General features: G+C 27.2%; 1 protein-coding gene across 3 annotated transcripts in view; it reads right to left on the bottom strand.

Annotated features, from left to right (window-relative positions):
• Nucleotides 1–17,889, bottom strand: part of map3k20a (mitogen-activated protein kinase kinase kinase 20a) — a 42,036-nt gene that overhangs the window by 14,009 nt on the left and 10,138 nt on the right. For all 3 annotated transcript variants that reach the window (XM_069153829.1, XM_069153831.1, XM_069153830.1), the window contains exon 7: nucleotides 17,479–17,616. In XM_069153829.1, coding sequence (XP_069009930.1) covers nucleotides 17,479–17,616 — 138 coding nt within the window. The remainder of the gene's footprint in view (nucleotides 1–17,478; nucleotides 17,617–17,889) is intronic.

The following is a 17,889-nucleotide window of genomic DNA, read 5'->3' as shown; positions in this document are numbered from 1 at the left end:
TGTTATAGTATGACTTTTTTATCATATTTTGGACAACATGCTATAGTGTGACTTTTTGATCATATTTTGGACATGTTATAATATGACTTTTTTTCACATTTTGGACGACATGTTATAGTATGACTTTTTTTTTATCACATTTTGGACAACATGTTATAGTATGACTTTTTTATCACATTTTGGACGACATGTTATAATATGACTTTTTTTTTTATCATATTTTGGACGACATGCTATAGTATGACTTTTTTATCATATTTTGGACGACATGTTATAGTATGACTTTTTTATCATATTTTGGACGACATGTTATAATATGACTTTTTTTTTATCATATTTTGGACGACATGTTATAGTATGACTTTTTTATCATATTTTGGACGACATGTTATAGTATGACTTTTTTTTCACATTTTGGACAACATGTTATAGTATGACTTTTTTTATCATATTTTGGACGACATGTTATAGTATGACTTTTTTATTATATTTTAGACGACATGCTATAGTATGACTTTTTTATCACATTTTGGACGACATGTTATAGTATGACTTTTTTATCACATTTTGGACATGTTATAGTATGACTTTTTTATCATATTTTAGACGACATGCTATAGTATGACTTTTTATCATATTTTATACGACATGCTATAGTATGACTTTTTTTTATCATATTTTGGACGACATGTTATAGTATGACTTTTTTATCATATTTTGGACGACATGTTATAGTATGACTTTTTTCACATTTTGGACGACATGTTATAGTATGACTTTTTTATCATATTTTGGACGACATGTTATAGTATGACTTTCTTTTCACATTTTGGACAACATGTTATAGTATGACTTTTTTTTATCATATTTTGGACGACATGTTATAGTATGACTTTTTTATTATATTTTAGACGACATGCTATAGTATGACTTTTTTATCACATTTTGGACGACATGTTATAGTATGACTTTTTTTTATCATATTTTGGACGACATGTTATAGTATGACTTTTTTATCATATTTTGGACAACATGCTATAGTGTGACTTTTTGATCATATTTTGGACATGTTATAATATGACTTTTTTTCACATTTTGGACGACATGTTATAGTATGACTTTTTTTTTATCACATTTTGGACGACATGTTATAGTATGACTTTTTTTTATCATATTTTGGACAACATGTTATAGTATGACTTTTTTATCACATTTTGGACGACATGTTATAATATGACTTTTTTTTTTATCATATTTTGGACGACATGCTATAGTATGACTTTTTTATCATATTTTGGACGACATGTTATAGTATGACTTTTTTATCATATTTTGGACGACATGTTATAATATGACTTTTTTTTTATCATATTTTGGACGACATGTTATAGTATGACTTTTTTATCATATTTTGGACGACATGTTATAGTATGACTTTTTTTTCACATTTTGGACAACATGTTATAGTATGACTTTTTTTATCATATTTTGGACGACATGTTATAGTATGACTTTTTTATTATATTTTAGACGACATGCTATAGTATGACTTTTTTATCACATTTTGGACGACATGTTATAGTATGACTTTTTTTTTATCACATTTTGGACGACATGTTATAGTATGACTTTTTTTTATCATATTTTGGACAACATGTTATAGTATGACTTTTTTATCACATTTTGGACGACATGTTATAATATGACTTTTTTTTATCATATTTTGGACGACATGCTATAGTATGACTTTTTTATCATATTTTGGACGACATGTTATAGTATGACTTTTTTATCATATTTTGGACGACATGTTATAGTATGACTTTTTTTTATCATATTTTGGACGACATGTTATAGTATGACTTTTTTATCATATTTTGGACGACATGTTATAGTATGACTTTTTTTTCACATTTTGGACAACATGTTATAGTATGACTTTTTTTTATCATATTTTGGACGACATGTTATAGTATGACTTTTTTATTATATTTTAGACGACATGCTATAGTATGACTTTTTTATCACATTTTGGACGACATGTTATAGTATGACTTTTTTTTTATCATATTTTGGACGACATGTTATAGTATGACTTTTTTATCATATTTTGGACAACATGCTATAGTGTGACTTTTTTTTATCATATTTTGGACGACATGTTATAGTATGACTTTTTTTTATCACATTTTGGACGACATGTTATAATATGACTTTTTTTATCATATTTTGGACGACATGCTATAGTATGACTTTTTTATCATATTTTGGACGACATTTTATAGTATGACTTTTTTTTCACATTTTGGACGACATGTTATAGTATGACTTTTTGATCATATTTTGGACGACATGCTATAGTGTGATTTTTTGATCATATTTTGGACATGTTATAGTATGACTTTTTTATCTTATTTTGGACGACATGTTATAGTATGACTTTTTTTCACATTTTGGACGACATGCTATAGTATGACTTTTTTTATCATATTTTAGACGACATGTTATAGTATGACTTTTTTTTAATCATATTTTAGACGACATGCTATAGTATGACTTTTTTATCATATTTTGGACGACATTTTATAGTATGACTTTTTTATCATATTTTTGACGACATGCTATAGTATGACTTTTTTATCATATTTTTGACGACATGCTATAGTATGACTTTTTTTTAATCATATTTTAGACGACATGTTATAGTATGACTTTTTTTATTATATTTTAGACGACATGCTATAGTATGACTTTTTTTTATCACATTTTAGACGACGTTATAGTATGACTTTTTTATCACATTTTGGACGACATGTTATAGTGTGACTTTTTGATCATATTTTGGACATGTTATAATATGACTTTTTTTTCACATTTTGGACGACATGTTATAGTATGACTTTTTTTTATCACATTTTGGACGACATGTTATAGTATGACTTTTTTTTATCATATTTTGGACGACATGTTATAGTATGACTTTTTTATCATATTTTGGACAACATGCTATAGTGTGACTTTTTGATCATATTTTGGACATGTTATAATATGACTTTTTTTTCACATTTTGGACGACATGTTATAGTATGACTTTTTTTTTATCACATTTTGGACGACATGTTATAGTATGACTTTTTTTATCATATTTTGGACGACATGTTATAGTATGACTTTTTTATTATATTTTAGACGACATGCTATAGTATGACTTTTTTATCACATTTTGGACGACATGTTATAGTATGACTTTTTTTTTATCACATTTTGGACGACATGTTATAGTATGACTTTTTTTTATCATATTTTGGACAACATGTTATAGTATGACTTTTTTATCACATTTTGGACGACATGTTATAATATGACTTTTTTTTTTATCATATTTTGGACGACATGCTATAGTATGACTTTTTTATCATATTTTGGACGACATGTTATAGTATGACTTTTTTTTATCATATTTTGGACGACATGTTATAATATGACTTTTTTTTATCATATTTTGGACGACATGTTATAGTATGACTTTTTTATCATATTTTGGACGACATGTTATAGTATGACTTTTTTTTCACATTTTGGACAACATGTTATAGTATGACTTTTTTTATCATATTTTGGACGACGTTATAGTATGACTTTTTTATTATATTTTAGACGACATGCTATAGTATGACTTTTTTATCACATTTTGGACGACATGTTATAGTATGACTTTTTTTATCATATTTTGGACGACATGTTATAGTATGACTTTTTTATCATATTTTGGACAACATGCTATAGTGTGACTTTTTTTTATCATATTTTGGACGACATGTTATAGTATGACTTTTTTTTATCACATTTTGGACGACATGTTATAATATGACTTTTTTTTATCATATTTTGGACGACATGCTATAGTATGACTTTTTTATCATATTTTGGACGACATTTTATAGTATGACTTTTTTTTCACATTTTGGACGACATGTTATAGTATGACTTTTTTATCATATTTTGGACGACATGCTATAGTGTGATTTTTTGATCATATTTTGGACATGTTATAGTATGACTTTTTTATCTTATTTTGGACGACATGTTATAGTATGACTTTTTTTCACATTTTGGACGACATGCTATAGTATGACTTTTTTTATCATATTTTAGACGACATGTTATAGTATGACTTTTTTTTAATCATATTTTAGACGACATGCTATAGTATGACTTTTTTATCATATTTTGGACGACATTTTATAGTATGACTTTTTTTTCACATTTTGGACGACATGTTATAGTATGACTTTTTTATCATATTTTTGACGACATGCTATAGTATGACTTTTTTTTAATCATATTTTAGACGACATGTTATAGTTTGACTTTTTTTTATTATATTTTAGACGACATGCTATAGTATGACTTTTTTTTATCACATTTTAGACGACGTTATAGTATGACTTTTTTATCTTATTTTGGACGACATGTTATAGTATGACTTTTTTCACATTTTGGACGACATGCTATAGTATGACTTTTTTATCATATTTTTGACGACATGCTATAGTATGACTTTTTTTTAATCATATTTTAGACGACATGTTATAGTATAACTTTTTTTATTATATTTTAGACGACATGCTATAGTATGACTTTTTTTTATCACATTTTAGACGACGTTATAGTATGACTTTTTTATCACATTTTGGACGACATGTTATAGTATGACTTTTTTATCACATTTTGGACATGTTATATTATGACTTTTTTATCATATTTTAGACGACATGCTATAGTATGACTTTTTATCATATTTTATACGACATGCTATAGTATGACTTTTTTTTATCATATTTTGGACGACATGTATGACTTTTTTCACATTTTGGACGACATGTTATAGTATGACTTTTTTATCATATTTTGGACGACATGTTATAGTATGACTTTTTTATTATATTTTAGACGACATGCTATAGTATGACTTTTTTTTTTTATCATATTTTGGACGACATGTTATAGTATGACTTTTTTATCACATTTTGGACGACATGTTATAGTATGACTTTTTTATCATATTTTGGACGACATGTTATGGTATGACTTTTTTTTCACATTTTGGACAACATGTTATAGTATGACTTTTTTTATCATATTTTGGACGACATGTTATAGTATGACTTTTTTATCACATTTTGGACGACATGTTATAGTATGACTTTTTTTATCACATTTTGGACGACATGTTATAGTATGACTTTTTTATCATATTTTGGACGACATGTTATAGTATGACTTTTTTATCACATTTTGGACAACATGTTATAGTATGACTTTTTTTTATCATATTTTGGACGACATGTTATAGTATGACTTTTTTATCATATTTTGGACAACATGCTATAGTGTGACTTTTTGATCATATTTTGGACATGTTATAATATGACTTTTTTTCACATTTTGGACGACATGTTATAGTATGACTTTTTTTTTATCACATTTTGGACGACATGTTATAGTATGACTTTTTTTTATCATATTTTGGACAACATGTTATAGTATGACTTTTTTATCACATTTTGGACGACATGTTATAATATGACTTTTTTTTTTATCATATTTTGGACGACATGCTATAGTATGACTTTTTTATCATATTTTGGACGACATGTTATAGTATGACTTTTTTATCATATTTTGGACGACATGTTATAATATGACTTTTTTTTTATCATATTTTGGACGACATGTTATAGTATGACTTTTTTATCATATTTTGGACGACATGTTATAGTATGACTTTTTTTTCACATTTTGGACAACATGTTATAGTATGACTTTTTTTTATCATATTTTGGACAACATGTTATAGTATGACTTTTTTATTATATTTTAGACGACATGCTATAGTATGACTTTTTTATCACATTTTGGACGACATGTTATAGTATGACTTTTTTTTTATCACATTTTGGACGACATGTTATAGTATGACTTTTTTTTATCATATTTTGGACAACATGTTATAGTATGACTTTTTTATCACATTTTGGACGACATGTTATAATATGACTTTTTTTTATCATATTTTGGACGACATGCTATAGTATGACTTTTTTATCATATTTTGGACGACATGTTATAGTATGACTTTTTTATCATATTTTGGACGACATGTTATAGTATGACTTTTTTTTATCATATTTTGGACGACATGTTATAGTATGACTTTTTTATCATATTTTGGACGACATGTTATAGTATGACTTTTTTTTCACATTTTGGACATGTTATAGTATGACTTTTTTTATCATATTTTGGACGACATGTTATAGTATGACTTTTTTATTATATTTTAGACGACATGCTATAGTATGACTTTTTTATCACATTTTGGACGACATGTTATAGTATGACTTTTTTTTTATCATATTTTGGACGACATGTTATAGTATGACTTTTTTATCATATTTTGGACAACATGCTATAGTGTGACTTTTTTTTATCATATTTTGGACGACATGTTATAGTATGACTTTTTTTTATCACATTTTGGACGACATGTTATAATATGACTTTTTTTATCATATTTTGGACGACATGCTATAGTATGACTTTTTTATCATATTTTGGACGACATTTTATAGTATGACTTTTTTTTCACATTTTGGACGACATGTTATAGTATGACTTTTTGATCATATTTTGGACGACATGCTATAGTGTGATTTTTTGATCATATTTTGGACATGTTATAGTATGACTTTTTTATCTTATTTTGGACGACATGTTATAGTATGACTTTTTTTCACATTTTGGACGACATGCTATAGTATGACTTTTTTTATCATATTTTAGACGACATGTTATAGTATGACTTTTTTTTAATCATATTTTAGACGACATGCTATAGTATGACTTTTTTATCATATTTTGGACGACATTTTATAGTATGACTTTTTTATCATATTTTTGACGACATGCTATAGTATGACTTTTTTATCATATTTTTGACGACATGCTATAGTATGACTTTTTTTTAATCATATTTTAGACGACATGTTATAGTATGACTTTTTTTATTATATTTTAGACGACATGCTATAGTATGACTTTTTTTTATCACATTTTAGACGACGTTATAGTATGACTTTTTTATCACATTTTGGACGACATGTTATAGTGTGACTTTTTGATCATATTTTGGACATGTTATAATATGACTTTTTTTTCACATTTTGGACGACATGTTATAGTATGACTTTTTTTTATCACATTTTGGACGACATGTTATAGTATGACTTTTTTTTATCATATTTTGGACGACATGTTATAGTATGACTTTTTTATCATATTTTGGACAACATGCTATAGTGTGACTTTTTGATCATATTTTGGACATGTTATAATATGACTTTTTTTTCACATTTTGGACGACATGTTATAGTATGACTTTTTTTTTATCACATTTTGGACGACATGTTATAGTATGACTTTTTTTATCATATTTTGGACGACATGTTATAGTATGACTTTTTTATTATATTTTAGACGACATGCTATAGTATGACTTTTTTATCACATTTTGGACGACATGTTATAGTATGACTTTTTTTTTATCACATTTTGGACGACATGTTATAGTATGACTTTTTTTTATCATATTTTGGACAACATGTTATAGTATGACTTTTTTATCACATTTTGGACGACATGTTATAATATGACTTTTTTTTTTATCATATTTTGGACGACATGCTATAGTATGACTTTTTTATCATATTTTGGACGACATGTTATAGTATGACTTTTTTTTATCATATTTTGGACGACATGTTATAATATGACTTTTTTTTATCATATTTTGGACGACATGTTATAGTATGACTTTTTTATCATATTTTGGACGACATGTTATAGTATGACTTTTTTTTCACATTTTGGACAACATGTTATAGTATGACTTTTTTTTATCATATTTTGGACGACGTTATAGTATGACTTTTTTATTATATTTTAGACGACATGCTATAGTATGACTTTTTTATCACATTTTGGACGACATGTTATAGTATGACTTTTTTTATCATATTTTGGACGACATGTTATAGTATGACTTTTTTATCATATTTTGGACAACATGCTATAGTGTGACTTTTTTTTATCATATTTTGGACGACATGTTATAGTATGACTTTTTTTTATCACATTTTGGACGACATGTTATAATATGACTTTTTTTTATCATATTTTGGACGACATGCTATAGTATGACTTTTTTATCATATTTTGGACGACATTTTATAGTATGACTTTTTTTTCACATTTTGGACGACATGTTATAGTATGACTTTTTTATCATATTTTGGACGACATGCTATAGTGTGATTTTTTGATCATATTTTGGACATGTTATAGTATGACTTTTTTATCTTATTTTGGACGACATGTTATAGTATGACTTTTTTTCACATTTTGGACGACATGCTATAGTATGACTTTTTTTATCATATTTTAGACGACATGTTATAGTATGACTTTTTTTTAATCATATTTTAGACGACATGCTATAGTATGACTTTTTTATCATATTTTGGACGACATTTTATAGTATGACTTTTTTTTCACATTTTGGACGACATGTTATAGTATGACTTTTTTATCATATTTTTGACGACATGCTATAGTATGACTTTTTTTTAATCATATTTTAGACGACATGTTATAGTATGACTTTTTTTTATTATATTTTAGACGACATGCTATAGTATGACTTTTTTTTATCACATTTTAGACGACGTTATAGTATGACTTTTTTATCTTATTTTGGACGACATGTTATAGTATGACTTTTTTCACATTTTGGACGACATGCTATAGTATGACTTTTTTATCATATTTTTGACGACATGCTATAGTATGACTTTTTTTTAATCATATTTTAGACGACATGTTATAGTATGACTTTTTTTATTATATTTTAGACGACATGCTATAGTATGACTTTTTTTTATCACATTTTAGACGACGTTATAGTATGACTTTTTTATCACATTTTGGACGACATGTTATAGTATGACTTTTTTATCACATTTTGGACATGTTATATTATGACTTTTTTATCATATTTTAGACGACATGCTATAGTATGACTTTTTATCATATTTTATACGACATGCTATAGTATGACTTTTTTTTTTTATCATATTTTGGACGACATGTTATAGTATGACTTTTTTATCACATTTTGGACGACATGTTATAGTATGACTTTTTTATCATATTTTGGACGACATGTTATGGTATGACTTTTTTTTCACATTTTGGACAACATGTTATAGTATGACTTTTTTTTATCATATTTTGGACGACATGTTATAGTATGACTTTTTTATCACATTTTGGACGACATGTTATAGTATGACTTTTTTTATCACATTTTGGACGACATGTTATAGTATGACTTTTTTATCATATTTTGGACGACATGTTATAGTATGACTTTTTTTTCACATTTTGGACAACATGTTATAGTATGACTTTTTTTATCATATTTTGGACGACATGTTATAGTATGACTTTTTTATTATATTTTAGACGACATGCTATAGTATGACTTTTTTATCACATTTTGGACGACATGTTATAGTATGACTTTTTTATCATATTTTGGACGACATGTTATAGTATGACTTTTTTATCATATTTTGGACGACATGCTATAGTGTGACTTTTTGATCATATTTTGGACATGTTATAATATGACTTTTTTTTCACATTTTGGACGACATGTTATAGTATGACCTTTTTTTTTATCACATTTTGGACGACATGTTATAGTATGACTTTTTTTTCACATTTTGGACATGTTATAGTATGACTTTTTTTTATCATATTTTGGACGACATGTTATAGTATGACTTTTTTATCACATTTTGGACGACATGTTATAGTGTGACTTTTTGATCATATTTTGGACATGTTATAATATGACTTTTTTTTCACATTTTGGACGACATGTTATAGTATGACTTTTTTTTTTATCACATTTTGGACGACATGTTATAGTATGACTTTTTTTTATCATATTTTGGACGACATGTTATAGTATGACTTTTTTATCACATTTTGGACGACATGTTATAATATGACTTTTTTTTTATCATATTTTGGACGACATGCTATAGTATGACTTTTTCATCATATTTTGGACGACATGTTATAGTATGACTTTTTTATCATATTTTGGACGACATGTTATAATATGACTTTTTTTTTATCATATTTTGGACGACATGTTATAGTATGACTTTTTTATCATATTTTGGACGACATGTTATAGTATGACTTTTTTTTATCACATTTTGGATGACATGTTATAATATGACTTTTTTTTATCATATTTTGGACGACATGTTATAGTATGACTTTTTTTTATCATATTTTGGACGACATGCTATAGTATGACTTTTTTATCATATTTTGGACGACATTTTATAGTATGACTTTTTTATTATATTTTAGACGACATGCTATAGTATGACTTTTTTTTTTTATCATATTTTGGACGACATGTTATAGTATGACTTTTTTATCACATTTTGGACGACATGTTATAGTATGACTTTTTTATCATATTTTGGACGACATGTTATGGTATGACTTTTTTTTCACATTTTGGACAACATGTTATAGTATGACTTTTTTTATCATATTTTGGACGACATGTTATAGTATGACTTTTTTATCACATTTTGGACGACATGTTATAGTATGACTTTTTTTATCACATTTTGGACGACATGTTATAGTATGACTTTTTTATCATATTTTGGACGACATGTTATAGTATGACTTTTTTTTCACATTTTGGACAACATGTTATAGTATGACTTTTTTTATCATATTTTGGACGACATGTTATAGTATGACTTTTTTATTATATTTTAGACGACATGCTATAGTATGACTTTTTTATCACATTTTGGACGACATGTTATAGTATGACTTTTTTATCATATTTTGGACGACATGTTATAGTATGACTTTTTTATCATATTTTGGACGACATGCTATAGTGTGACTTTTTGATCATATTTTGGACATGTTATAATATGACTTTTTTTTCACATTTTGGACGACATGTTATAGTATGACCTTTTTTTTTATCACATTTTGGACGACATGTTATAGTATGACTTTTTTTTCACATTTTGGACATGTTATAGTATGACTTTTTTTTTATCATATTTTGGACGACATGTTATAGTATGACTTTTTTATCACATTTTGGACGACATGTTATAGTGTGACTTTTTGATCATATTTTGGACATGTTATAATATGACTTTTTTTTCACATTTTGGACGACATGTTATAGTATGACTTTTTTTTTTATCACATTTTGGACGACATGTTATAGTATGACTTTTTTTTATCATATTTTGGACGACATGTTATAGTATGACTTTTTTATCACATTTTGGACGACATGTTATAATATGACTTTTTTTTTATCATATTTTGGACGACATGCTATAGTATGACTTTTTCATCATATTTTGGACGACATGTTATAGTATGACTTTTTTATCATATTTTGGACGACATGTTATAATATGACTTTTTTTTTATCATATTTTGGACGACATGTTATAGTATGACTTTTTTATCATATTTTGGACGACATGTTATAGTATGACTTTTTTTTATCACATTTTGGATGACATGTTATAATATGACTTTTTTTTATCATATTTTGGACGACATGTTATAGTATGACTTTTTTTTATCATATTTTGGACGACATGCTATAGTATGACTTTTTTATCATATTTTGGACGACATTTTATAGTATGACTTTTTTTTCACATTTTGGACGACATGTTATAGTATGACTTTTTTTTATCATATTTTGGACGACATGCTATAGTGTGATTTTTTGATCATATTTTGGACATGTTATAGTATGACTTTTTTATCTTATTTTGGACGACATGTTATAGTATGACTTTTTTCACATTTTGGACGACATGCTATAGTATGACTTTTTTTAATCATATTTTAGACGACATGCTATAGTATGACTTTTTTATCATATTTTTGACGACATGCTATAGTATGACTTTTTTTTAATCATATTTTAGACGACATGTTATAGTATGACTTTTTTTATTATATTTTAGACGACATGCTATAGTATGACTTTTTTTTATCACATTTTAGACGACGTTATAGTATGACTTTTTTATCACATTTTGGACGACATGTTATAGTATGACTTTTTTATCACATTTTGGACATGTTATATTATGACTTTTTTATCATATTTTAGACGACATGCTATAGTATGACTTTTTATCATATTTTATACGACATGCTATAGTATGACTTTTTTTTTATCATATTTTGGACGACATGTTATAGTATGACTTTTTTCACATTTTGGACGACATGTTATAGTATGACTTTTTTATCATATTTTGGACGACATGTTATAGTATGACTTTTTTATTATATTTTAGACGACATGCTATAGTATGACTTTTTTTTTTAATCATATTTTGGACGACATGTTATAGTATGACTTTTTTATCACATTTTGGACGACATGTTATAGTATGACTTTTTTATCATATTTTGGACGACATGTTATGGTATGACTTTTTTTTCACATTTTGGACAACATGTTATAGTATGACTTTTTTATCATATTTTGGACGACATGTTATAGTATGACTTTTTTTTTTATCACATTTTGGACGACATGTTATAGTATGACTTTTTTTTATCATATTTTGGACGACATGTTATAGTATGACTTTTTTATCACATTTTGGACGACATGTTATAATATGACTTTTTTTTTATCATATTTTGGACGACATGCTATAGTATGACTTTTTCATCATATTTTGGACGACATGTTATAGTATGACTTTTTTATCATATTTTGGACGACATGTTATAATATGACTTTTTTTTTATCATATTTTGGACGACATGTTATAGTATGACTTTTTTATCATATTTTGGACGACATGTTATAGTATGACTTTTTTTTATCACATTTTGGATGACATGTTATAATATGACTTTTTTTTATCATATTTTGGACGACATGTTATAGTATGACTTTTTTTTATCATATTTTGGACGACATGCTATAGTATGACTTTTTTATCATATTTTGGACGACATTTTATAGTATGACTTTTTTATTATATTTTAGACGACATGCTATAGTATGACTTTTTTTTTTTATCATATTTTGGACGACATGTTATAGTATGACTTTTTTATCACATTTTGGACGACATGTTATAGTATGACTTTTTTATCATATTTTGGACGACATGTTATGGTATGACTTTTTTTTCACATTTTGGACAACATGTTATAGTATGACTTTTTTTTATCATATTTTGGACGACATGTTATAGTATGACTTTTTTATCACATTTTGGACGACATGTTATAGTATGACTTTTTTTATCACATTTTGGACGACATGTTATAGTATGACTTTTTTATCATATTTTGGACGACATGTTATAGTATGACTTTTTTTTCACATTTTGGACAACATGTTATAGTATGACTTTTTTTATCATATTTTGGACGACATGTTATAGTATGACTTTTTTATTATATTTTAGACGACATGCTATAGTATGACTTTTTTATCACATTTTGGACGACATGTTATAGTATGACTTTTTTATCATATTTTGGACGACATGTTATAGTATGACTTTTTTATCATATTTTGGACGACATGCTATAGTGTGACTTTTTGATCATATTTTGGACATGTTATAATATGACTTTTTTTTCACATTTTGGACGACATGTTATAGTATGACCTTTTTTTTTATCACATTTTGGACGACATGTTATAGTATGACTTTTTTTTCACATTTTGGACATGTTATAGTATGACTTTTTTTTTATCATATTTTGGACGACATGTTATAGTATGACTTTTTTATCACATTTTGGACGACATGTTATAGTGTGACTTTTTGATCATATTTTGGACATGTTATAATATGACTTTTTTTTCACATTTGGGACGACATGTTATAGTATGACTTTTTTTTTTATCACATTTTGGACGACATGTTATAGTATGACTTTTTTTTATCATATTTTGGACGACATGTTATAGTATGACTTTTTTATCACATTTTGGACGACATGTTATAATATGACTTTTTTTTTATCATATTTTGGACGACATGCTATAGTATGACTTTTTCATCATATTTTGGACGACATGTTATAGTATGACTTTTTTATCATATTTTGGACGACATGTTATAATATGACTTTTTTTTTATCATATTTTGGACGACATGTTATAGTATGACTTTTTTATCATATTTTGGACGACATGTTATAGTATGACTTTTTTTTATCACATTTTGGATGACATGTTATAATATGACTTTTTTTTATCATATTTTGGACGACATGTTATAGTATGACTTTTTTTTATCATATTTTGGACGACATGCTATAGTATGACTTTTTTATCATATTTTGGACGACATTTTATAGTATGACTTTTTTTTCACATTTTGGACGACATGTTATAGTATGACTTTTTTTTATCATATTTTGGACGACATGCTATAGTGTGATTTTTTGATCATATTTTGGACATGTTATAGTATGACTTTTTTATCTTATTTTGGACGACATGTTATAGTATGACTTTTTTCACATTTTGGACGACATGCTATAGTATGACTTTTTTTTAATCATATTTTAGACGACATGCTATAGTATGACTTTTTTATCATATTTTTGACGACATGCTATAGTATGACTTTTTTTTAATCATATTTTAGACGACATGTTATAGTATGACTTTTTTTATTATATTTTAGACGACATGCTATAGTATGACTTTTTTTTATCACATTTTAGACGACGTTATAGTATGACTTTTTTATCACATTTTGGACGACATGTTATAGTATGACTTTTTTATCACATTTTGGACATGTTATATTATGACTTTTTTATCATATTTTAGACGACATGCTATAGTATGACTTTTTATCATATTTTATACGACATGCTATAGTATGACTTTTTTTTTATCATATTTTGGACGACATGTTATAGTATGACTTTTTTCACATTTTGGACGACATGTTATAGTATGACTTTTTTATCATATTTTGGACGACATGTTATAGTATGACTTTTTTATTATATTTTAGACGACATGCTATAGTATGACTTTTTTTTTTAATCATATTTTGGACGACATGTTATAGTATGACTTTTTTATCACATTTTGGACGACATGTTATAGTATGACTTTTTTATCATATTTTGGACGACATGTTATGGTATGACTTTTTTTTCACATTTTGGACAACATGTTATAGTATGACTTTTTTTATCATATTTTGGACGACATGTTATAGTATGACTTTTTTATCACATTTTGGACGACATGTTTTAGTATGACTTTTTTTATCACATTTTGGACGACATGTTATAGTATGACTTTTTTATCATATTTTGGACGACATGTTATAGTATGACTTTTTTTTCACATTTTGGACAACATGTTATAGTATGACTTTTTTTTATCATATTTTGGACGACATGTTATAGTATGACTTTTTTATTATATTTTAGACGACATGCTATAGTATGACTTTTTTATCACATTTTGGACGACATGTTATAGTATGACTTTTTTATCATATTTTGGACGACATGTTATAGTATGACTTTTTTATCATATTTTGGACGACATGCTATAGTGTGACTTTTTGATCATATTTTGGACGTTATAATATGACTTTTTTTTCACATTTTGGACGACATGTTATAGTATGACCTTTTTTTTATCACATTTTGGACGACATGTTATAGTATGACTTTTTTTTATCATATTTTGGACGACATGTTATAGTATGACTTTTTTATCATATTTTGGACGACATGTTATAGTATGACTTTTTTTATCACATTTTGGACGACATGTTATAATATGACTTTTTTTTATCATATTTTGGACGACATGTTATAGTATGACTTTTTTTTATCATATTTTGGACGACATGCTATAGTATGACTTTTTTATCATATTTTGGACGACATTTTATAGTATGACTTTTTTTTCACATTTTGGACGACATGTTATAGTATGACTTTTTTTATCATATTTTGGACGACATGCTATAGTGTGATTTTTTGATCATATTTTGGACATGTTATAGTATGACTTTTTTATCTTATTTTGGACGACATGTTATAGTATGACTTTTTTTCACATTTTGGACGACATGCTATAGTATGACTTTTTTTTCACATTTTGGACGACATGCTATAGTATGACTTTTTTATCATATTTTAGACGACATGCTACAGTATGACTTTTTTTTCACATTTTGGACGACATGTTATAGTATGACTTTTTTTTATCATATTTTAGACGACATGCTATAGTATGACTTTTTAATCATATTTTAGACAACATGCTATAGTATGACTTTTTTTCACATTTTAGACGACATGCTATAGTATGACTTTTTTTTTATCACATTTTAGACAACATGCTATAGTATGACTTTTTTTTTATCATATTTTAGACTACATGCTATAGTATGACTTTTTAATCATATTTTAGACAACATGCTATAGTATGACTTTTTTTTATCACATTTTAGACGACATGTTATAGTGCAGGGGTGTCAAACTCATTTTAGTTAAGGGGCCACATACTGCCCACTTTGATCTCAAGTGGGCCAGACCAGTAAAATCATAGCATAATAACGCATACGTAACGACAATATTTCTCTATGTTTAAATCATTGGTGAAGGTTTTTGGATGATAAACCCTATTTTAAGGTCTTTCTACAATAAACTAGAAACATAAAGACCAAAAATTCAGACATCAGCCGACTGTTTATCTGCCCCGGCTCTCCTCTGCAGATTCCCTCGCTTTGTGACGCGTTTGACGTCAAACGCGTCACAAAGCGAGCAGCGAGCGCAGCTGCCTGTGGCAACGAGCGCTTCTTCCTCCGGAGCAGACGTCGCATTTACGCTGTTTTTGAAGCTATTACTGGATCGATTAAAAAAAATTACAAAACGTTTGTACTCATAAACCTCCATATTCTCATAGAAATGCAATTTATGCCTTTCTGTAATTTTCACACTTAGCAATGTCATCTGGCGGGCCGAGCTGGACCCCCTGGCGGGCCGGATCCGGCCCGCAGGCCATATGTTTGACACCCCTGCTATAGTGTGACTTTTTTTTTTTTATCATATTTTGGACGACATGCTATAGTATAGTATGAAGAAAGGAGAGTCAGGCCGAGTCATTACCGGAAGTGGAAAGTCAGGTGATCATCTTGAAGAAGGTTAGAAGTACTACTACAGTGATCAAAATAATTCTAAATAATAAAAAGTTTGCATCAGAGTCATGAGAATATGTTTTAATTCCTTCTGTTTGCCACTCACCACACCATAGGAGAAGGTGTCACAAGTCTCAGACACAGGGAGGCTCTGGATCACCTCAGGAGCCATCCAGGGAAACGTGCCCACCAAGGACATGTGAGTTGTGTGGGTCAAAAACTTAGATGCCCCAAAATCACAGATCTGAAGTGATAAAAACAGAAATTTGACGAGTGTTGCTATAATCACATAATTTAGGCCTCGAGTCAACTGCTGTTTAAAAAAATTAAATGTAGCATACTAAGCTCTGGTTTTTGACACATCAGAGACAAAATGTCCCTGAAGAGTCTTAGAAGTATATTTCTACAATGTATGAACTAACACTAGTAAATGTAAGACACAATATGCTGTTAATAGCCACATATAGTCAGTAATTCAAGTTTGTTTAACTCAACTTTTTAAATTGCATAATAGAAA

Source organism: Embiotoca jacksoni, unplaced genomic scaffold (genome assembly GCF_022577435.1).
Source record: "Embiotoca jacksoni isolate LCO1_2020_lvr unplaced genomic scaffold, fEmbJac1.0.p SCAF_2, whole genome shotgun sequence".
In the NCBI taxonomy this organism is placed as follows: domain Eukaryota; kingdom Metazoa; phylum Chordata; class Actinopteri; family Embiotocidae; genus Embiotoca; species Embiotoca jacksoni.
The sequence above is the reverse complement of the archived record's forward strand: the minus strand, read 5'-3'. Positions and strand labels throughout refer to the sequence as shown.